General features: G+C 41.6%; 1 protein-coding gene across 2 annotated transcripts in view; it reads left to right on the forward strand.

Moving 5' to 3' along the window:
- The window catches only part of DOCK1 (dedicator of cytokinesis 1), a 568,995-nt gene that overhangs the window by 325,943 nt on the left and 218,542 nt on the right, over positions 1 to 24,510 (forward strand). For both annotated transcript variants that reach the window (XM_069566865.1, XM_069566866.1), the window contains exon 28: positions 19,204 to 19,305. In XM_069566865.1, coding sequence (XP_069422966.1) covers positions 19,204 to 19,305 — 102 coding nt within the window. The remainder of the gene's footprint in view (positions 1 to 19,203; positions 19,306 to 24,510) is intronic.

Raw genomic sequence — 24,510 nt, forward strand, 5'->3', positions numbered from 1 at the left:
CTTAACCTTAATTGTCACTTTCAAGACCCTGTCTTCAAATACATTTACATTCTGAGGTTCTGGGGCCTTAGGACCTCACCATATGGATCTGGAGTGGGGATAAGATTCAGATCATACCAGAGATGGGGTCAGAGAGGTATTGGGGAGGGGCGGGGCAGCTCACGGCGCCTTGTGGACCCGGTCATTGCTTCATGTTAGCCATTTTTATTTGTGATGATTGTGTTACCCAAATAATGGTGATTTCCCTTCCAAAATTCCCATGGAATACCTCCTATTGATCATCCTTCCCTTTAACTGATCAGCCTAGAGTTTAGCTTTTTGCCCCTTCATGACACCAAAACTGCCAACTTATATTCAAAACTAGTGGGCTTCATTATGCCGTGTATAACAATTTTTGTTGAGATAGGAACTAGGAGCATTACAGCCTGCAAGCTTTTAACTGTGTAGCCAGATAATTAGCTTGTGAAAAACATACTCAATTTTGCAAATAAGTGGTGATTCTGCAAAGTAATTAAAATTAGTCATTATAGTGTTCTTGCCTGGAGAATCCCAGGGACAGGGGAGCCTGGTGGGCTGCCATCTATGGGGTTGCACAGAGTCGGACACGACTGAAGCGACTTAGGAGCAGCATGCTGTTAAGATCTCATCTAGGGAAGATTAATAAATTTTTTTTTTAATCTAGGCTGAACATCTGTTGAAAAGTGGCCTCCAATTTGCATCTGCTCAATATGACTTGTGATTAGAGCTTGGGGTTCACCTGAAGGGAAACCAATGTGATTAGTGAAGCCTCCTTTTTATTTTTATGCCTGAGTCAGATAACCAAAATGCCGACGATTGTCATGTTAAAAATCAATCTTCAGCATATATGAATTTGGTTCAAGAAGATCAATCTCAAAAAACCAATGTCTTGTATTTCCTAATTAAGAGTATTATGGTCCCTGTTCTAACTGGTAATTATGAAATACAGCTCTACATTTTTGGCTTGTTCTACTGTTTCAATTACGTCTGTGTAGAAATAGATGGGTGTGAATAATGCATATGTAACTCTGGGTACTTGCTGTGTATTTTGATTGAAATACCCCTTAAATGTTTTTCCAACATCTTGGAAGGTTTTGTCTTATTTTGGCAAAATGTGTTATGACAGTATCTACAGTGTGGACTTGGCACGTGTGTGATGGTGCCTCACCCATGGCCCAGAGCGTCTCCTTAAGATACTAATTGACCTCCGCCCTGACAAGGGAAACTCAGGTTTAAATACAGCTGACAGTAAGCTCCCTGTCAACACACTCTGGCCAGTGGAATGTGAGCTTCATGAGGGTTTGAAGAATAACACCTGACACACAGTAGGCCTCTGTAAATGTTTGTAGCATGATACTCCTGTTAGGAAGCGGGAATTGTAATGGCTTGTCCCTCTTCTGAGCTTGGTTTTATTGCAGCTTGGAGGGGAGTGGTGCCTTTCTTGCTCCCTTAGTCAGAATTCAGCAGCATCTCTATGTGCTCTTTTGATGCGTAGTTTTATTGCCTGTCTTTTTGTTCTTCAGTGATAAAACTCTTTTATTTTAATAATATCCATAATTCTATTTGTTTAGCTTCACATATTTCTGAGAGGTGATCTCTAGTTTTGGAGTTTTCCTTAACATCATACATAAATTCTATCTTAAACCAATATCCAGGAGACTAGATGTCAAATGTTCTCACAACCAAAAAGCAATGGCAGTTATGGGACTTGATAGAGGCGTTGGCTAACCTTACGATGGTGGTCGCGTCGCAGTATATAAATGTGTCAGGTCAACACGCTGTAGACCTTATTGCTGTTTCGTCACTCAATGTGTCCGACGCTTTGTGACCTCCCCCCCCCCCGCCCCGAGACGGCAGCACGCCAGGCCTCCCTGTCCCTCCCTACCTCCCAGCATTGCTCACACTCACGTCTTTTGAGTCCGTGATGCTGTCCAACCGTCTCGTCCTCTGCCGCCCTCTTCTCTTTTTGACACTGGTCTTTCCCAGCATCAGGGCCTTTTCCACTGTCTGCTGTTTGCATCAGGTGGCCAAAGTATTGGAACGTCAGCTTCAGCATCAGTGCTTCTAATGAATATTCAGGGTTGGTTTCCTTTAGGATTGACCTGTTTGATCTCCTTGCTGTCTGAGGGACTCTCAAGAGCCTTCTCCAGCACCCAAGTTTGAAAGCATCAATTCTTCATCATTCAGCCTTCCTTATGGTCCAGCTCTCATGGATCCTCTGTCCATGAAATTCTCCAGGCAAGAATACTGGAGTGGGTTGCTATTCCCTTTTCCAATGTTTCTAACTGACCCAGGGATAGTGTGGGTCTCCCACAATGCAGACACGTTCATTAGCTTCTGAGCCACCAGAGAATTCTACTCTCCTCTTAACCTATGTCAGTTAAATCTCAATTTAAAAACAAATACTGGAGGAGGAAATGGCAACCCACTCCAGTATTCTTGCCTGGAACATCCCATGGATGGAGGAGCCTGGCAGGCTACAGTCCATGGGGTCGCAAAGAGTCAGAAACAACTGACTTCACTTCACTTCACTTCACTTTGCTCTTCTGTAGGACAAGTAGGGACTATATCTGTCTTGTCCATCACCTTATCCTCAGAACTTAGCACAGTTCAGTTCAGTTCAGTCGCTCAGTCGTGTCCGACTCTTTGCAACTCCATGAACCACAGCACGCTAGGCCTCCCTGTCTATCACCAACTCCCGGAGTTCACCCAAACTCATGTCCATTGAGTCAGTGATGCCATCCAACCACATCATCCTCTGTCATCCCCTTTTCCTCCTGCCCTCAATCTTTCCCAGCATCAGGGTCTTTTCTAATGAGTCAGCTCTTCGCATCAGGTGGCCAAAGTATTGGAGATTCAGCTTCAATATCAGTCCTTCCAATGAACACCCAGGACTGATCTCCTTTAGAATGGACTGGCTGGATCTCCTTGCAGTCCAGGGACTCTCAAGAGTCTTCTCCAACACCACAGTTAAAAAGCATCAATTCTTCAGTGCTCAGCTTTCTTTACAGTCCAACTTTCACATCCATACATGACCACTGGAAAAACCATAGCCTTGACTAGACAGACCTTTGTTGGCAAAGTAATGTCTCTGCTTTTTAATATGCTGTCTAGGTTGGTCATAACTTTCCTTCCAAGGGGTAAGCGTCTTTTAATTTCATGGCTGCAGTCACCATCTTCAGTGATTTTGGAGCCCAGAAAAATAAAGTCAGCCACTGTTCCCACTGTTTCCCCATCTATTTGCTATGAAGTGATGGGACCAGATGCCATGATCTTAGTTTTCTGAATGATGACTTTTAAGCCAACTGTTTCACTCTCCACTTTCACTTTCATCAAGAGGCTGTTTAGTTCTTCTTTACTTTCTGCCATAAGTGTGGTGTCATCTGCCTATCTGAGGTTATTGATATTTCTCCCAGCAAACTTGATTCCAGCTTGTGCTTCCTCCAGCCCAGCGTTTCTCATGATGTACCCTGCATATAAATTAAATAAGCAGGATGACAATATACAGCCTTGATGTCCTCCTTTTCCTATTTAGAACCAGTCTTTTGTTCCATGTCCAGTTCTAACTGTTACTTCCTGACCTGCATACAGGTTTCTCAAGAGGCAGGTCAGGTGGTCTGGTATTCCCATCTCTTTCAGAATTTTCCACAGTTTATTGTGATCCACATAGTCAAAGGCTTTGGCAGAGTCAATAAGGCAGAAGTAGATGTTTTTCTGGAACTCTTTTGCTTTTTTGATGATCCAACGTATGTTGGCAATTTGATCTCTGGTTCCTCTGCCTTTTCTAAAACCAGCTTGAACATTTGGAAGTTCACAGTTCATGTATTGCTGAAGCCTGGCCTGGAAAATTTTGAGCATTGCTTTACTAGTGTGTGAGATGAGTACAACTGTGTGCTAGTTTGAACTTAGCACAGGTGTTCAATAAATATTTGTCGAAATTTCAAGTATTAAAAACAAATATAAAATATTAGACCTTAAAGGCATGCCTGCCCATTAAAATCTCTAAGGAAACAAAGACATTCATTCTCATTATTACAATTTAACATTGAGTTGGTTGTGAGAACCTATGTAGTACTTCCAGAAATAGAAACATAGCCTGCATAATTTGGAAAGGACAACACAAAATTACTGATAGATGTTGGTTCAGTTTGTTTCAACATCCTTCCCCGCTCAAACTACAGAGAGTAATGAAAAGTTCAATAATAGAATTTAGTTATCAAATTCAATGGTTTTCCCAAATATATGAATAAAAATGTCTTGAACATTTTAAAGGTTTTTTTGGGGGGGGGGATTGTTTTTCTCTTTCCTATAGGAATCAACAATACATGAGCTGTTTAAGATCCATGTGATGAAAACCACAAAACATCCTGAATGACATCAAAATAGACTAACCAATGGAAAGACACCATGTATATATAAATGAGAAGGCTGATATCTGTAAGCCTTCTCCATTAATTTAAAAGTTCATTGCAATCTCAGTGTCAGTTCCAGTGGGACTTGTTTCAAACTCAGCAGTGTGGTTCTAAAGTTCATGTGAAAGTATGAATTGTCATGGATACCCATGGAAGATGTGAAAACCAAGGGTGGTGATGGAGGGCCTGTACTTTGAATAATGAACCATTTGAAAGTTGCAGTAACTGAACTATGATCCTATGTTCATCAACTAGTTTGTTTCTATGTGTGAGAGCAAGAAGGAATCCACTAAATGTCAATATTAGCTGCATATCACTTATAGGGTATTTTATGGTTTTCAATTTGTATTCTTTGTGTGTGTGTGTGTATATATACACACACATGTACATAAGATCATACAGTAAAATTCACCCCTTTAGTTCTGAATTTTGATTGATATGTACAGTTGTATGCTGCTGCTGCTAAGTCGCTTCAGTCGTGTCCGGCTCTCTGCGGCCCCATAGACGGCAGCCCACCAGGCTCCCCCGTCCCTGGGATTCTCCAGGCAAGAACGCTGGAGTGGGTTGCCATTTCCTCCTCCAATGCATGAAAGTGAAAAGCGAAAGGGAAGTTGCTCAGTCGTGTCTGACTCTTCGCGACCCCTTGGACCGCAGCCCACCAGGCTCCTCCTTTCCAGGCAAGAGTACTGGAGTGGGTTGCCATTGCCTTCTCGATACAGTTGTATTAGCCCCACCAGATACAGGGTTTAGAATGTTTTCCGATGCCCCTCTGGAGTCGACCTTCTCCATTTTGTCGCTGTAGTTCTATGTTTCTAGAACGTCACATACATGGATTTATACGTTGTATCACCTTTTGTGTTGACATCTCTCAGTTAGCACAGTTTTTTGTTGTTGTTTTTTGTTTTGTTTTCAACAAAAGAAAGACTTGGTGTCTGAGAATGATCTACATCTGTTTATCAGTAGATAAGCAAAATGTTCATTTTATTGCTGAGCCCTGTTCCACCATATGGATGTCCCATGTTTGTTAATCCATTTTTCAGGTAATAGACATATGAGGTGATGTTTGGCATTTAACCCTAAGACTGTCTGTAACCATTTCTGTAGAAGTCTTTGTGTGGATGTATGCTTTCCTTTCTCTTGCGTGAATACTTGGAAGCAGGATGATTGGGCCCTGTGGTCAGTATATGATGGAATGTACAAGAAACTGCCAGACTTTGCCCCAAATATCTGTACCCTTTTGCCTTTCAGACCAGCAATATAGGAGGATGTCAATTGTTCTTGTATGTTTCATGCGTTTTGTATCCCAAGAAATATATACCTAAACCAAGGCTGGAAAGGTGTTTCCTTGTGTTTTCTTCTAGAATTTCTGCTGTTTTGGAGGTTTTGCATTTATGATGCATTTTATGCTGACTTTGGTATATGGTGTAGGGTATAGGTCAACCGTAGTTTCCTCCATGTCTCCCTCCTTTTTCTTTCTGACTTTTCATATGTGTCTAATTGTATCATTTGAAAATACCATTTGTTAAAGGCATTATACTTTTCATTAAATTTTCTTGGCACTTTTGGTGAAAATCCATTAACCGTGTGTATGTGGTCAGCTTTTTTCATCTATCGGTCTGTTCTTTCACCAGTACCATAGTCTTACTATCTGTAGTTTTGTAATAAATATTAAAATCAGGGAGTGGTGTGTCCTTTAATGTCGTTCAAAGTTTCTTTGGCTGTTTCACATTATTGGCTTTTCCATATAAAGTTTAGAATTAGATTGTTAATTTGTACAATACCTTCCTGCTAACTGTAGATCACTTGGCATCCTAACTATATTGATTCTTCCAGACCCTGAACAGAAATATATCTCCAGGTTTTTTTAAGCATGCTTGGACTCTGTTATGAATGTCTCCTGACTTTATATACAAATTTGTGACTTTAAAATATTCTTGTATTCTCCGTCATCATGATCACCACCATCATAACCAGCATTTGCGTATGTAGCCAGACACTGGGCTAATATCCTTACATCAATAAGCAATTTAAATCTTCCAGCAATTCTGGATTTTAAAGTTAGTGTCCCCACTTTACAGATGAGGAAACTGAGGCTCAAAGAGCTTACATAGCCTGTTCTACTTTACATAGCATTCTTGATCTGGGTCCAGTGATTATTATAAACTGTCTGCCTCAAGCCTTTTAGTCTTGTCTCGTAAGCTAATTTTCTGTCATCTGCCTGTAAACCTTTACCATAGAAAGAAAAGTATTGTAAAACAATGAAAGGAATGTGCGTGATATTAAGATCTGTATTTCGTATGGAGACGGGATATCGTTACTCTTCCTTCTGTCACTGAAGAGTATTTTGTCAAGGCCAGCAAACAGTTCTACAGTGTAAATTAATCATTCTTGCATTGAAGAAGAATGCATGTGTCAGAGCTTTATATACAAAAGCATTAGCACTCTCCATTCACTTACATTTTTGCTCCTCAGTTTCCCGAGTGAATATTTCTGAGTTGGGAAGCTTGACTCCTCCTCTCTCCCTTCCCTAAATGTCTTTAAATAGCTAAGTTGTTGCTTGTTTTCCTGTTATTATACTCAGTAATAATTCCTATGATTGGAAAAGAACTGCTTGCTCTTAGACTCCCTTGCCAGTCTGCAGTAGCTGCCTTTTATAACATTTGTGGCCTTGTGTCTTACTGAACTGTTGCCACGTGTGCCTTCTCCAGTAGTCTGTGAGTAGAAGTTGTTTCCCCTTAGCTTTTTATTTTGGAGTTTGCATAGGTATGGACATGTTGGAAAAATCTTACAGTAAAACGTGAATACCTGTCAGCTAGATCCATTCTTTATTAACAGTCTGTCAGGTATGCATTAAATCCGCCCTTTCTCCATTGTGTATTTGTAAATATCAAATGTAAATTTATTTTTTCACCAGAGGAAAAGTCTGTCACGGACATGATGGCACGTTCGTCTCTCATTGTTTCTTGCATCTGCTAAGAAAGTAATTCTGCTGCATAGTCAGTAATAATATGGCATCTACAAAAATTAGCAATTCTACTGAGGTTTCCTCATTGGCCTTGTTTAAGGGCACAGGCCAATGGTCTTATCCAGTGTCGCATAACCTGGATTTGTCTGCAGCCTCCGCGTCCCTTTTCCCCTCTTCACCCCTCCTCCATCTCCTTCTCCTCCTCCTTTAACTTGGGCTCTGAGCACTGCCTCTTTCTCTTCTCCTCTCCTAAGTGTGTGTTGGTCAACTCTCTCTATACTCTCACATATAAAAAGGAGTTAATTATCTTCCATACTTCTTCCCCCATCTAGGGTGAGGATGTTTTCCTCAAACAATTATTCCTTATTATCTCACATTTTTGGCACAGAATACCATCTCATGGATGATGCGTCCTCTGCGTTCCGTCACACCCTTGGCCACAGTCTGTAATGAGGAAGAACGTGGGGGTGATAGTTTCAGATTATCCCCAGGGACATTTATCTGAATCTTTTCGGTCCCCATTGAGAATCCTTTCTGGAATCAACCATTGCTTTAGGGGTTGGAATGAGTGGTTTCCTTATTTTCTGGTTTCGTGTACACATTGTGATCTGTAGGGTAAGGGTCTTACCTTTGTCTCTGTTTCCAACACTGCCTGCCTTGCCAACACCCCTTGTCTGAGTACCGGTGTAGACTCTCGGACTTGCCACTGTGTCGTGATCCATCGCTTCTGTTCTCACTTCTGCCAGGACAGTCTCCTCCAGCATCCTTCTGGGTCCTCCTGACTTAGTCCTTTGGCCCCAGGCCCCCGTGTGTGCTCGTCCTGGGGGCACCGTGTGTATCCACCTGGCCAGGCCCCCAAACTCTGTGTTGTCAACACAGCGCCCACTCTTTGAGTGTCTGTTGAGTGTTGCACTTACTAATACTCGGTAACATTTTGAATCTCCTCATCATTTCTGCCTTAGCTCCTCAATTTCTTCTGGTAAGTTCCAAGTGGCCCCATCACCTCAGAATCTGAGTACCCTTTGATCTCCTCAGGGCTGTGAGGAAGGGGAGATGGGACGGGCATGCAGCCCCCATGGGAGGCTTTCATGCCGTGTGTGTTTTCTTGCACGCTGCTCAGCCGGCGCATTGCTCTGCAGAATTTCTCTTGGGTACCACCCCGCTAGACTGAGTTCCACTTCCCCACAGTAGGAGATTTTGGAAATAAACCTCAAGGTACTTAGCGCTCAAAGAACTTTGAGGGCTTCTGGAGTCATGAGCAGACAAGCTGTTAGTGACGCACTGTGATAGGCAGCATTTGAGCCTTTATCTGCACACTGTAGATGTATATGTTTATGTATAAATAACTATTTCCTAAGAAATAACATCTTATAAATTAGATTGTCATTGCCTCTATTTTAAAATAATCTTATATTCCAAAATGGATGTTGTTCTCCTTATGATTCATTAGTGTTTTCTTTTTTTTAGCATTCTGTATGTGACAGTTTTCTTCACATCAGCTCATCTAACCAATATAGATATTTTGAGCACAGCATCATTCTTTGATTCATAGAGAGGAATTTCATTTCATCCAATAAAGAGTTTCAATTTTAATCTATAACTATGATGACAAGAGTGTCCTATATGGACAAAAGAGAGTTTAAAAACGTGTAGTACATTGATCCCCCTTCAAAGGCAAAATTTTATTAAGACTGGATTACTCTTGTTTTTACTACAGTGTATTTACAGTTACTATATATTGTGGGAGAAGATCTGAAAGCTCTCTAAGGTTCTAGTATTATCTGATTTATTGTTTATGAAAATAAATATAAAATTTTCTGTAGTAATCTGACTTATGTTAGCATCAAATGAATTATATCAACAAGTTCTGTACAATATATGTATATTCCTCTTTATACCACAAAGTGTAATTGTGTATATATAAAATTTGATTGTAATTTATTTTTACTCTTCTTAACAAATGTGAATACGTGTTTAATTTCTTATGTGGAATAAGCAGCAAATAACTGTTATGGGTAATACAAGATCCAGAGGGTTCCTTTTGGTATATTTTTCCTATAAACATCTTCCTACAATTACTACCACTGTAAAGTTAAAATTGATTTTGTTTTAAAAATTAAATTTTTTTCTTTATCGTGTCTGCAATGATATGAGCTATAGCATTCAATTTAAATTTAAGATGCAGGTTTAATTTGTTGCTAGTGGTTGAAAGGAGCTAATAGATGACATTAGTTTCATTTCTCAACCATACTATTTTTAATTTGGTATAGCATCTTTTTACAAACATTCCTCACTCTATGGTCCTTTATAAAACAAGAGATCACAATAGTTTGGAAACTATATGAGTAAAAATTAACCGTACTTTGGATAGATGATTCATGGGACTGACTTTTTCTTGAAATGAGAAGAGAAACAGGACTGCCCTCAGTTTCACCGTGGACTGTATTTTGTGGAAAGATGTAGTAAGTTCAAATGGTATGAGTGAATGTTTATTTTTCCAATAACCTCAGTGTTAACAATAGTACCTGATTCAGCCTTTTCATTATGTGTTATGCCTAAACACATATTTAATTAACAAGATGCTGAATACTCTGTGAAGCACAGCAGTGACTTGTGTCTTCTGCCGCATCTCACACGGGCACCGTCTTCTCTTCGTCTGACACCATTGCTGTATCTGCATTATCGTTTCTTCCTTATAACCCCCAACCCCATCCTAAAAGGGGTAAGTGATTTCCCATGATGTCAAAATACTTGAATGAAGAAACCAAAGCAAAGGTGAGAAAAACTTCCTTGTGTCTATTTCACAAATCTAAAGAGAAAGAACAATTTCACAAGGATCCTAGAATTTGGAAGGAGTTTTCCAAATGGGTTATTACCATTTTAAATCTGAGGGTTTGCAAGGGCTTGACTTGTCCTGAGAATTAAATGTCTCCTTCACTGTCCTCTCCATGATCAATTCCTAGTCCATGCTTGCAACTATTTGTGTATTTCTTTTTTTCTTTTTTAATAATTTTTATTTATTTTGCTGTGCCAGGTCTTAATATCGGCATGCAGGACCTTTAGTTACAACATGAGGGATCTAGTTCCCTGACTCGGGAATGGACCCAGGTTCCCAGTATTGGGAGCTTGGAGTCTTAACCACTGGACCTCTTCTTTTGTTCTCGAATGTTTGAGAATTATTGTTCTATCTGTAATATTTCAAAATCTCACACATGGGAGTCTTGATTGTGTTTGACCCTCAGTGGGCCCTTTCATTTTGGATATGCTTGTCATTTTAGAATGATTATCTCACATTGTTTAGTTAATTAATTTATATTTAAGAATTTTTGACAGCTTTGTTAAGATCTAATTTTTATGCCATAAAATTCATCTATTTAACATAAGAATATAAGGGTTTAACTATAGGCACATAATCCACTTTAGAATATTGTCCTCACTCACAAAGGAAACCCATACCCGAAGGCCGTTGCTCTCCATTCTCTCCTTAAACTTCCAGCTCTTGGCAATCCCAAGTCTAACTTCATGTTTTTATGGGTTTGCCTCTCCTGGACACTTTTTAGAATGAAATCAGGCAAAATACAGTCATCTGTGACTAACTTGTCAATTTCTGCAAAGCAGCCAGCTGGAATTTTGATAGGAATTGGGTTGAATCTGTACCTCAATTTGGGGACTATAGCCCTTTTAACAATATTAAGTCTTCTATTCCATGAACATGGGGTATTTTTCTATTTATTTAGGTCCTCTCTAATTTCCTTTAACAGTACCTTCTAGTTTTAGGGGTCCAAGTATTATATAATCTTGTTAAATTTATTCTTAAGTTTGTTTTGATGCTTTAGTAAAAGGAGTTTTTCCCTTGAACTTTGTTTTGAGATTATTCATTGCTAGTGTTAGAAAAACAATTGAGTTTTGTAATTTGATCCTGTATCCCATAATCTGTGAAGTCACTTATTAGTTCTAATAATCCTTTAATGAGTTTTCTATTATTTTGTAAAAATACTTTTGTCTCCCCAGTTTCTGTGTGCTTTCTGGAATTTCTGTTTATTCAGTATTGACGCCTGAATGGATTGTCTGATGTTTTTATTCTCTGTGTGTCTTGTTGTTCTACTTTTGGAGGATTTCATTAATTGTATATCCCCAAACTTCTATTAAGATGTTTATTTCTGCTAATACAGCTGAAACATTCCATAATCATTTCATTGTATCTGTTCCTTTTGTTTTTCTTTTTATAACATTATGTTCTTGTTTTATGGATATCGTCTCTTACCTAGCTGAAGATAATAGTGATTGAATTTTCTTACGTTTTCTCAATTTTCGTTCATTCCTCTGGCTTTTGTTTTTGCTTGTTCTGGCCTCCTTTATTAATATCTGGTTGATTTTTCTCCTGAGGACTGCAGTCACTTTAAGACCCTCTGTTCCCCATGGATGCACAGACCTTGAAGGCTCTGGGCTTCACTGCATGAGGAGCCCATGCGGACGGGGTCCTCATGCTGTCAGAACCTTGATGGGAAGTTATTGGGTATTCTCTTAGGCTGGTCAGTTTCTCCAGCGAGGATTCTGCCAATTGCCTGTTCCAGTTTGCTTATACTTGGTGCTTTGCTGGGAGCCCAGCTGAATAGAGCAGTGTGGGGACTTAAAATAATCAGCTTCCTATCAGTGGACAGTCTCAGCCAAGTGATCCTGCCCCGCTGTCTCTTCTGTTTTGTCAGGAGGGTAAACACATGGTTCCCTGCTGGGAGCGAGCCATTCCCCTTAGAGGACCTGCTGGGGTGGACATATTGGCCAGGTTTTAAAGACATCAGGGCTTTGGATTTCCAGCTGACACATAGCCTTGCTCTCTGAGTAACTGGCAGCTCCAGTTTCCGAGACTTTCCAAGACTCTCTGCCCAGAATCAACAGGATTCCTGATAGATATCCACTCCCTTCCTGCTTCCAGAACAGCTAGTAATCATTTCTGCATCCGCTTGTCAGCTTCCAGAATTCTCTCTTCTGTGGTTCTGTCTCTCTTCTTCTCTTGGTCTTTGTGCATTTGTGAATTTTAGAAACATTGTCAGTTTAATGTGAGGAAACAGATAAGTTTGTGTTTATGGTTGTTTATAATTTGTTATGTGGACACCCCCATGTATATTTTTCACAAACATCATCTCTACAGAGGTTTTGGAGGATGCTTTGGGCCACTGAACGATATGTTGAGATATTCTTTGTGTTATCTGTCTGTACTCCCTATGTTTCTCTCTTAAGTTTCCTTATAACAAATAGAACCTTTAAACATTTCACCATTGGCTTTCCCTCTTGAAAACAGAAAGCCTTGCACTCTCTAGGGCTTCTTATCTGTCCAAGAACTTATCTGTATGGGGATTTATTTCATATCACCCCTGCCTTTGAAAGGAAATCAACCTGTATATTCGCTGGAAGGACTGATGCTGAAGCTGAAGCTCCAATAGTTTGGTCCCCTGATGTGAAGAGCCATCTCTTTGGGAAAGACCTGGGAAAGATTGAAGGCAAAAGAAGTGTGTGGCAGAAGATGAGATGGTTCGATAGCATCACCGACTCAATGGACATGAATTTGAGCCAACTCCGGGAGAGAGTGGACTGAGGAGCCTGGCGTACTGCAGTTCATGGGGTCACAGAGAGTCAGATATGACTTAGTGAGCGAACAGCAACAACAATTGCCTTTGAAACAGAGCACTCAGCTCTCACCCACATTCCCTTTTCCAGATCCTAGTCCTCATAATGTTGCCATACAGTATTGATTCTTTGGCTGAAATGCTCCCCAGTATGGAAGTCATCTAGAATCCACCAAGTGATACATCTTCCCACCTTTGCTACAATTCTTGCCTAGTGTCCTTTAGCAGTATCATTGGAGGATTACTTTTTCTTCAACTTTTGATGGTGATTATGAAGTAGGTTTGTTTTTATCGATATATTTGAAATGAAATATATAAATGAGAATTCCTCTTCAAAGCACTTGCTTTCATGAAAACACATTTAAAATTTCTGACACGTCATCACTGGGCACCAAGAAGTGTAATCCCCGATATAAATAGCAGATTCTCCTATTCAAGCCTGCCCTCCAGACCACACGTCCCTGGAGCTCTGTCTGCAGCTCTGACAGCTTCTGCAGTTTGGAGCTCCCCCAAATCCCTTGGCGTTGAGAGCACTTGGAGGAGACTTATAATTTCTGCCTGTGTTGCGGGCCCCATGCACATGTGAGATCCAGGGGTGTATGAAGCGTTCTGGACTGTGGATGGGATTACCAAGAGCAATGTCAAACGTTATTCTCTGAGCCTCATGACTCCGTCCTGATGTCTTTACATAAAAGAGGCGCCCCTTCACAGCTCAGGACTGTGAATACAAATCCTTGGGATTTTTCCTTCCAATTCATGTACACGGCCTTGGACTCTAGACTAGGCAAAGATGGCAAAGATACCATTGACAAGAACTCGCCCTAAGTCATCGTTCTGCAAAATCTGCCCTTTGTTAGAAACCTTTTGTCTGTATCCTGTTGGGACTTTGCACTCACTTGCCTGCCACACAGTGTCCCCTGCTCCACCAGCAACGCTGCGTTCTGCCTGTCCTCCAGTCTGCCTGTCCACCTGCTTAGAGCCCTGGTGTTGCAGATTTAAAATGGGCTGGAGGAGGGTCAGAAAGAAAATTCCAAGAGGGCACAGACGCAAGTTCAGTCCAGGGCTTGAGGAGCAGTGACCTAGTTCACGTGGGCAGAGGAAGCCCAATGAAAGAACTTTTTGAGAATAAGGGCACCCCTAAGGACACTAAGGGTCAGGAGAAGAAGGTAGAGATCTCAGCTGTCTTATCTAATGACTACCTTTTTTTAGAATTTATTTCCTAATTGGAGGAAAATTGCTTTCCCCTGTTGTGTTGGTTTCTGCCATACAAAATGTGAATCAGCCATAAGTATACCTATGTCCCCTCCCTATTGAACCCCCCTCCCACCCTCCCCAGAATTTCTGCCCCATCTCACCACGGGAGGCTGCAGAGAGCTCCCTTTGCTACACAGCAAATTCCCGCCCGCTATCTGTTTTACATTTGGTGGGGTATGTATGTCAGTGCAACTCTCTCAGTTCCTGTCCCACCTTTTAAAATGCTAATATATTTTCCAGTGTTAAAAGTAATCTGGACTCATCCTCCCACTCTTATCATATGTGATGTCTTTTCTTTGAATTGTTTCTTCTTTTGATTTTTTTCCTGTTATATTTTTTTGTTTTGCTGAAAACTATCAGTACCATGATTATGTCTGATTTTCATCTATGAGCATTTTCTTATGCTATTTAAAACAGTTCATATTTTCATGATTATTGTTTGATGGTTACATAATGTTTCATCAAAAAACTATTGGTATGTTTATGTGAATTAGCAAATAAAAAATGAACTTCAGGTAAACAACAAATAATTTCCGTAGTATATGAATGTCACGTGCAAAATTTCCAATGCAATCTTTGGGACATATTTTTCTGAGATTCAAATTGAGCTGGGCATCCTATATTTTACCTTGCAATCTTACAAAATATTGTATTACTTATACAGTTCCTAGCTGTTGAACACTGAGATGTTTTCAGAGATGCAGTGGACATCTTTGGGCATAAAATTTCTGATTTTGAATTACTTCCTTAGGTGGCTTGTGGGAAGTAGAATTACCCTGAGGAGATGAGTATTTTTTCCCAAGACTTTTTAAACCTATTGCCAAATCGCTTTTTAAAAAGGTTATAGCAATTTATGCTCCCACCAGTGGCGTCTAAGAGTGCTCATCCCCTGTGCCCTTGCGAACATTATCATCACTTAAATACTCCTCTGCTATTTTGGCAGGCAAATAATGATATACCATTTTCATCTCTGATTGCTAATGAAGCTCACATCTTTTTGTTTATGAGGCTTCCATGTCTTGGCTTTTAAAAGTTCTCCCACTGCCTCCTGACTTCTCTCTCCCTGTTTTGCATTGCTTTGAAGTCATAAGGAATATGTCTTATTTTATTTATTTGTTCATTTGTACTCAGCCACTGGGACTAGAACTCGACCCCCAGGCTCAGTTTCTAGGAGGAATTCTGTACAGTCACCCTCAGCCGACCTGCCGCCCACCCACTGTCTAAACTAAAAGCATCCTATGACTTCTAAATGCATTTCCAATAAATCAATGGCCAGGCATCGAATAGCAATTTTCTTCTGAGCCTGCAGAATAAGTTTTGTGTCACAGCTCACCCCCATTTCTGTTTCTGGTGTGTGATTGGTTTCAAATACAGCTTCCTTAGATACCTGCTTTCCATCTACCCTTAGAAACCCACCACTCTGCTCCAGAGGGTTCCATTGAGTTCACATAGGCAGTCATGCTCCATGGTGTCCGCCCCGTATCTTCTCTAAAGATGCTGGCCCCCTCGCATGGGACTCCGTTCTGAAAGAAAGAGGGGGCCTTTCTGTGAAATTTGACAGGCATATTACCTCTTTCTCGGTGGGGTCCAGAATTTCTGCTTAGAAAAGGACTGAAATAGAAAGATTTGCTTCCTCTAAGCAAGACTGAACTGTACAGATTGCTTTCCATAACGTTTCCTTAGGTTAAGTAGGGAGCGCATTGTACCTGCGGCCTTTTGACCTCTAACTCGGAGGGCGATGACCTGCCCCTGTCCTCCAGTTAGTCCCCATGGCAGTTAGACAAGAGGCCGTTTGGCTGCCCTCTCTGTGACGTTCTCATGCAAACACAAAGCTTCCCGACCAGCTATTGAAGCCTTCCCAGGATTTGCTTTATGGAAATTGCTATGTTCTCTTCAGGTTTTCATTTTCTGCATCATGTCAGTTCCCCCAGCCTTTGCCTTGCATGAATCTTTCAGCATTATGTGGCAGTCTGCTCCCTAAATTGAGCATGTCCACATCACCCGTTTGAGTATCTGGCCGGATTCTGGACGTTCTGTGTTTTTGTTGTTTTTTCATGGATATTACTCCCTGCTCATGTTTTTTGCATTTTCAAGACTGCTCTGGGGTCTTCTTTCTACTTTGAACTTCATATTTAAAGTACAGTACGTGAGTCCATTGCTCTGAATTATACACAGCTGGCTTTGTGATTTCAGTGGCTGTACTATGGGAGTCCCGATTCTTTAACCCCTTTAACCTGCAGAAAATTAATTTGAACCCCTGGCAGGTGAACCTTCTTGTTCTAGAAAAGCTCCTTGTCTGGGAGGGAGGTGTCCAGGTCGTAGCCAGCTGGGTCGGGGAGAACTGGGGACACTGTCGACGGCCACCTTTTCCGTTTCCTCGTGCTCTTCCCAGCTTTCTCTAATGACTGCATAAGTATGAGCAAGTGCATCTCTGTTTCAGGTTGGCCGTTAGCAGTGACCTCAAATTTCTCAGAAAACTAATGAAAATGCATACCTAGATAACTGGAAAATTAGCCCAGCTCCTCAGCACCTACCTCATCGGCGGTGTTCTGGGTTCACAGCTGGGTTTCCTTATTTTCATTGAGAGGGGAACACTTTTGTTCATAATCTGGGAACAAGAAGAAAATCTGTGGTGTGGTTGAATGAGGCCATGTTTCTAGTGGCCCGGGCATAGCGCTTGACACACGGCAATCAATCAACATGTAATATGATGAAGACTGTTGTCCGGAAGATGGCTTTCATCAAGAGTAAAGAAGATACAAAGGCGGCTTCTCTTGTGCTCAACGAGATGCTAAACACCTACATATTTCAGAAGTTCATCTTCATAAATGGATATCTTGCCATTTTACAGATCATTCCTCCAGTGGAAAACAAGCATTATTTAAGCTCTTTCCCTGAACACCAACTTGGAATCTGGATTTCAGCAATTATCATCATTCACAAATAATTTACACTTCTGGGCAAATGGAAGATACCATATTATCATTATTTGATTTGGCCAACTTATGTAATGCATTCCCTGAGGACTCATGTGGAAGCATATATGTATATTACAGATATAAAATGGCTCAGAAAAAAATAGTGGACTTTGATATTTCACTACAGAGCATGCATTCCAAATTCATGCAAGAGATATTCAGGCATTCAAATAAATTGCTTGTAAAAGCAGAGTTAGTAAAAGAATACAATCTGTGAACTAATTTAGCGAGGCAAAATTAGGGGCATGTCTCAGAGTATGTCTCATCCTATAATTTTACCAGACTTGTACTGCTTTAATGGGAGAAAATATACATCCTATGTTTCTTGCAATGTCATTACTTTAGGGGAAAATATTTAAAAGCAAGGAAGGCTGTTAGGATGCTGTTAGCCATGAACCTCAGGAATGATATAGTCCAATAAATGGCAACGGACAGTTTACCCCCGCCTAGTCACTAGACCAAATTTGCCTTGGTGTGTTTGCACACACACAGGTGCACAGTCCTACACATGCAAACACGTCTACACTTCCGTTGCTCAGTGCTCTGGTCCCATCCTTTCTCCGTGTCTTGATTTCCTTCGGTGGTTTCTTTTTTCCCCCTTCTTTCCCTTTCCTGCCAGCTCTGTCTGTTATGAGAAATTCCTGTCTCTCCCACTTTACATTCTGATGAGGCTGCATTCCTCCCCACATGCTTCTCCTGGAGGAGAACTGGACCATAACTCATTGTGGAGTCACTGGTGATTGCCTCCAAATTGGCCAAGGGGGATACAGGCAGATTTGAGAAATAAAAGGCCTTTCTTTGCCACAGCCCAAGAGGAGGTGCTGCACATATACTTGGCCTGATAATAAGGGCAGCGACTTTCCAGAGAACACAAAATACAAGTGGCAGTGATTTCAATCCTGTCTCCCATCTGCACATATTTAATGCAAAAAGCCTTTCAAGTTTGTTTTTTCCAGACTGGACAGTCATGTATGAGCAAGCATTTAATGGAGTCAGAGAGACAGAAATGTAGCAAAAGAGAAGATGCTGAGGCTGACGTGACTGGTCACCTACCTGGCCAGCCTTGCTTGTGGTGTCTCCTTGATGGGCTGTGATCCCAGACTCTTAGTCCACATCAATTCTCCTCCCCTCTGCCAACCAGAGTTTTTATTTTTTTCATCCAGGTAGAAGTCACATACTGTTTTAACTATATTTAACTGTATAGTTCAGTGGCACTAAGCAGCTCTCACCCTCCTGCTCTACCTCTCTAATTTTTCACCTTCCTAAACTGAAACTATCCCCACTAAACACTAACGCCCCCTCCCCACTCTGCACCCTCAAAACCCCCAGCCCCTGGTATATCTACCAATGTGCTTTCTGACTATGAATCAGGCTATTCTAGATACCACATATAAGTGGAATCAAACAGTATTTTTCTGCACCTGATGTATATTTGAATGCATTTTTAAGGATTAGGATTGACATATAAACACCACTATGTATAAACTGGCTTCCCTGGTAGCTCAGTTGGGAAAGAATCTGCCTGCAATCGGGAGACCCCGGTTTGATTTCTGGGTCGGAAAGATCCTCTGGAGAAGGGATAGGCTACCCACTCCACTATTCTTTTTTTTTTTTTTTTTTTTTTTACTTTATTTTACTTTACAATACTGTATTGGTATTCTTGGGCTTCCCTGATGGCTTAGCTGGTAAAGTATCCACCTGCAGTGCGGAAGAAGGGAAAGGCTACCCACACCTGTATTCTGGCCTGGAGAATTCCATGGACTGTATAGCCCATGGGGTCACAAAGAGTCAGACACCACTGAGTAACTTTCACTTTCATATGTATAAAATAGATAGCTAATGAAAACCTACTGTTACAGCAGAGGAGAAACAAAAGAAGGTACTGTCAGTTTACATCAACATTTGAGTGTTGTTCTCTCATCATCCAACTATATCTTTTGATTTGTTCGCAGGGGAATTTCGTGGCCTGTATGACAGCTATTCTACGACAAATGGAAGACTATCATTATGCCCATTTGATCAAGACTTTTGGGAAGATGAGGACCGATGTGGTGGTGAGTGTGACTCTGACTTTTCATATAACCTTGTTTTGAGCTCAGCCTTTAAGACAAAATGCTGATATCAATATTTCCATTTTCAGTTTGATTTTAGACTTGCCTCCACTTGACTTCAGAAGCCTAGAGATGGTCTAGGTAAAAGTGTGTTTGTAAGAAGATAAGGGTCCTATTTAAAATGGATAACTAACAGGGACCTACTGTATAACACATGGAACTCTGCTCATTATTAACAGTGTGGCAGCCTGGATGGGAGGGGAGTTTGGAGAATGGATAACATGTGTATCAGTTCAGTTCAGTTCAGTCACTCAGTCGTGTCCGACTCTTTGCAATCCCATGAATTGCAGCACGTCAGGCCTCCCTGTCCATCGCCAACTCCCGGAGTTCACTCAAACTCATGTCCATCGAGTCAGTAATGCCATCCAGCCATCTCATCCTCTGTCGTCCCCTTCTCCTCCTGCCCCCAATCCGTCCCAGCATCAGGGTCTTTTCCAGTGAGTCAACTCTTCGCATGAGGTAGCCAAAGTACTGGAGTTTCAGCTTCAGCATCATTCCTTCCAAAGAACACCCAGGACTGATCTCCTTTAGATTGGACTGGTTGGGTCTCCTTGCAGTCCAAGGGACTCTTAAGAGTCTTCTCCAACACCACAGTTCAAAAGCATCAATTCTTCGGTACTCAGCTTTCTTCACAGTCCAACTCTCACATCCATACGTGACTACTGGAAAAACCATACTTTGTTGGCAAAGTAATGTCTCTGCTTTTGAATATGCTATCTAGGTTGGTCAAAACTTTGCTTCCAAGGAGTAAGTGTCTTTTAATTTCATGGCTGCAGTCACCATCTGCAGTGATTTTGGAGCCCAAAAATATAAAGTCTGACACTGTTTCCCCATCTATTTTCCGTGAAGTGACGGGACCAGATGCCATGATCTTCGTTTTCTGAATGTTGAGCTTTAGGCCAACTTTTTCACTCTCCTCTTTCCCTTTCATCAAGAGGCTCTTTAGTTCCTCTTCACATTCTGCCATAAGGGTGGTGTCATCTGCATAACACATGTGTATATATATGGCTGAATCTCTTCTGAAACTATTGCAACATTGTTGATCAGCAGTACCCCAATACAACACACAAGGTTTAAAATTAAAAAGAGAGAGAGAGAAGATAAGCTTCCTGAGATAGGCTCACTCCTTGTACTGACCTAGAGAGTGATCCAGGATGTCAGCCCAGAAAAAATCCTTTTTCTGTTCTTCCCTCTCCCCTGCTTTGGGGTCATGATAAATTTGAAGTCGTTACCACGGAGAGCTACCATAAGCTCCTGTTTATTTATCGATTGACACTCGATAGCAGAAGCCAAGGAGAATTTTCAGCCTTAAATTGTGCTCTGTTATTAATTAACTTTCATCATGGAGGCTCATTAGCATTTCTGGAAATAATTCTCTAGTCATCTTCAGTGACACTGTGATACAACTTAATTAGGAGAAGTACAATAGAGAGGAACGTATCCGTAGAGGCACTGTCCCTGACAAGCTGACATCGCAGGGCCATATGGCAGATGTCCTCTGCGAAGCCACCGCCAGTGTGTCTGCAGAGTTGCCAAGTAGATGTACACCCTCCACTCCTGTGTCTCGGGGCACCAATTCCATTTCTGAGGCCCCCAGATTCCTACAAACCACAGGAAGCTCTACTAGTTTTTCCAAAACAACGTTTATTACACTTGACGTCAGTCTTATTAAGGGATGGTCAGAAGACAAGGCATTTAAGACTTTTTTCAAAGGATGATTTTTAAATTAAAAAAAGCTACCTCACTCATCACTGCCATTACACATGCTTATGTGTATGCACACGTATATTTAAGTTTGTATTTATCCAGTACTTTGGCCACCTCATGCGGAGAGTTGACGTATTGGAAAAGACCCTGATGCTGGGAAGGATTGAGGGTGGGAGGAGAAGGGGACAGAGGATGAGACGGCTGGATGGCATGATCGACTCGATGGGCATGAGTTTGGGTAGAATTCAGGGGTTGGTGATGGACAGGGAGGCCTAGTGTGCTGTGATTCATGGTGTCGCAAAGAGTCGGACACGACTGAGCGACTGGACTGAACTGATGTAATATTTAATAATATAATAGATAATAAATACATAGATTTAAATTTCTAAAGATACACAAATGGATTTATACCTTAAAATCATAGCAATTTTCCTTCAATCAAAGTCAAGGGGGACTTGCCTGTGGTCCAGCGGTTAAGTGTTCACCTTCCAGTGCAGGGGCTGTGGGTTTGATCCCTAGTCGGGAAGCTAAGGTCCCACATGCCTCATGGCCAATAAAACCAAAACACAAAATAGAAGCAAGATTGTTACAAATTCAAAAAAGACTTTAAAAATGATCCACATCAGAAAAAGAAATCTTACAAAGGAGTCAAGGAGCAAGAATGTGTATGTGATGGTGTGTCTATATGTTTAGCTTTTGTGTGATATTAACCAGCAGTTCAATGTAGGACTATTCTCAGGCGTTATATGGTTAGTTTTTGTGTAATATTAAGGAGCAGTGTCATATAGGACTCTTCTCACGCATGTAACATATCACATGTGATGTTATCCTGGGATTCTTCAGCAGGTATGTCATAGTGAAGTCCAATTTGCCTTGTGAAACGTTTCATGCCTCCTGTTTGATCATCGGAAGGATCAATTCAGTTCAGTTCAGTCGCTCAGTCGTATCCGCCTATTGCAACCCCATGGACTGCAGCACTCCAGACCTCCTTGTCCATCACCAACTCCCAGAGTTTACTCAAACTCATGTCCATCAAGTTGGTGATGCCATCCAACCATCTCAGCCTCTGTCGTCCCCTTCTCTTCCCGCCTTCAATCTTTAACCAGCATCAGGGTCTTTTCAAATGACTCAGTTCTTCGCATCATGTCGCCAAAGTATTGCAGTTTCAGCTTCAACATCAGTCCTTCCAATGAACACCCAGGACTGATTTCCTTTACGATGGACTGGTTGGATCTCCTTGCAATCCAAGGGACTCTCAAGAGTCTTCTGCAACACCACAGTTCAAAAGCATCAGTTCTTCAGTGCTCAGATTTCTTTATAGTCCAACTCTCACATCCATACATGACTACTGGAAAAAACTATAGCCTTGACTAGACAGACCTTTGTTGGCAAAGTAATGTCTCTGGTTTTTAATATGCTGTCTAGTTTGGTCATAACTTTCCTTCCATTTAATTTCTTGGCTGCAGTCACCATCTGCAGTGATTTTGGAGCCCCCCCCAAAATAAAGTCAGCTACTGTTTCCACTGTTTCCCCTTCTATTTGCCATGAAGTAATGGGACCAGATGCCATGATCTTAGTTTTCTGAATGTTTAGCTTTAAGCCAGTTGTAGCAAAATCTATATGAGAAATTTCCTAGACAATGGTTCAAGCTGAAGGATAAACATTTTTAGAATGAGAAGCGTTACCCATGCTGAAAACTCAGGGCTCCAATAAATCATTTGTCCTTTACAGATTAGTCATGTGATCAAAATCATATGATTCATGCAAACTGTTAAAAATATTTAATCCGGATCATTCAAGTGTGCTGTGGATAGGGAAGCTTCAGAATATCATGAAAAAGTGATTTTACAAAATGGTGTTTAAAAATGACTGTAACGTCCTGAATTCCAAGCATGTACCCTCTCTCCTTGCAGGAAACAGATCATCAGATACTTGTTATGTGTTGTGGCCCTGATTTCCCAAGGGGGTTTATTTCTGTAGACACAGTGGTTCAGAGCATCAATTATTTGCGAACAATTTGATTTCCATTATGAAATGGCATTTGTGGTTTGGATATCACGAATTCATACTGCAAAGATTTTAAACCTTTTTTACTGTTGTTAATCTGTCAGAACCTTCGTAAAATGGGTTCCTATCTGTTAACTATCCGTAGAGAGGATTTGACTATTTTTCTACTTGGACAACTGCTCACAAAAACAGAAAATATTTTGTGTTAAATAATTGGAAGTTAATCAGTAATGCCATGTGCAAAGAGACTCAACTCTTTTCTCAAGACGACTTCCTTGTTAAAAGTGCTACCTTAGGTTTTCAAATTTAGCCCTTTTTTTGGATGAATGAGTCATTCTCAAACAGAATTGCAGTTATGATCAACACCAAAGTCACCAGCCTCAGAACTGTTATTTTTACGGCCTCTCAGATGACCCCTTGGACCCCCAGACCATGAGAGGATGGAACACAGCATGAAATGGAAAGACCAAGCCAGGAAAGAAAGAGGATGGACATTTCAGCTCAAAATTGTCATAATAGAGATCATCCCTTTAGGATGGGCAGCGATGAATGGTCTTTAAGTTCTTCCTCTGCATTGGAGATGCTGGTCTGAAGATGTGGCTGCTAGCTGTCCTAGGTCCAAGTCACAGAGTCAGGGCCACAAGTGGAGAACTTGCTCAGTGTCCACTGTGAGATCGAGTGATGAGGAGTACTCTGGACCTTCCAGGGCGGCCTGTTCTCATGTGTCCCAAATTCCCACTAAGTGGCCCTAAGGGAATGCCTGTGGAGTGACTGAGTGAGTAAGGACTTATCCATGAACGCTGCAGGTAGAAGTGATGTTTGTCGGTTACAGGCTGAGTGAATCCAGGAGACACGACAGGGAAGGTTCAGAGAACCAGGCTACCCAGCCCTTCTCATCTCCGAGGAGGACCCAGGGGGAGCCACAGTCTGCCACGTGCTCCTCCTCCTTCCTGTGGCCTCTCCCAGTCCTGTCTGCTTGTGGGTGACCTGGGGAAGCCCGGCCAAGCAGCCCTCTGAAACCTCAGGGCCCTCTTCCTAAAATGCCTCCTGTCTCCATCTGTCCAGCCTCTTCTGAGAACCCCTCCTGATGCCTGTCTTTGTCTCACCTGGCAGGTATCACCTGTTGCCCCTTCTCTTTGTCTTGTTTCTTGTCTGGCCCCATCAACCACCAGCCTGTGTCGGTGTGGTCCGGGGTGACTTCTCAACTGATGGAAAGCGGTGATGATGCTCACAGGGATTATGAAAGCGAGAATGTTTGCTGTGTGAGTGTCATTGCCTAGGAAGCCTTCTGCTCTTGGCCAGGCCTGGCCTTAAAGGCCCTGAGTTCCATGTGAAAACAGCCACCGAAGGGTGATTTGCAAGCCTGTGTAGAGACCGTCATGAGTGGGCAAGAGGAGCCTGGCGCTGGGCATCTGTTTCTTTATCCCTGTGACC

Source organism: Ovis canadensis, chromosome 22 (genome assembly GCF_042477335.2).
Source record: "Ovis canadensis isolate MfBH-ARS-UI-01 breed Bighorn chromosome 22, ARS-UI_OviCan_v2, whole genome shotgun sequence".
Lineage (NCBI taxonomy): Eukaryota > Metazoa > Chordata > Mammalia > Artiodactyla > Bovidae > Ovis > Ovis canadensis.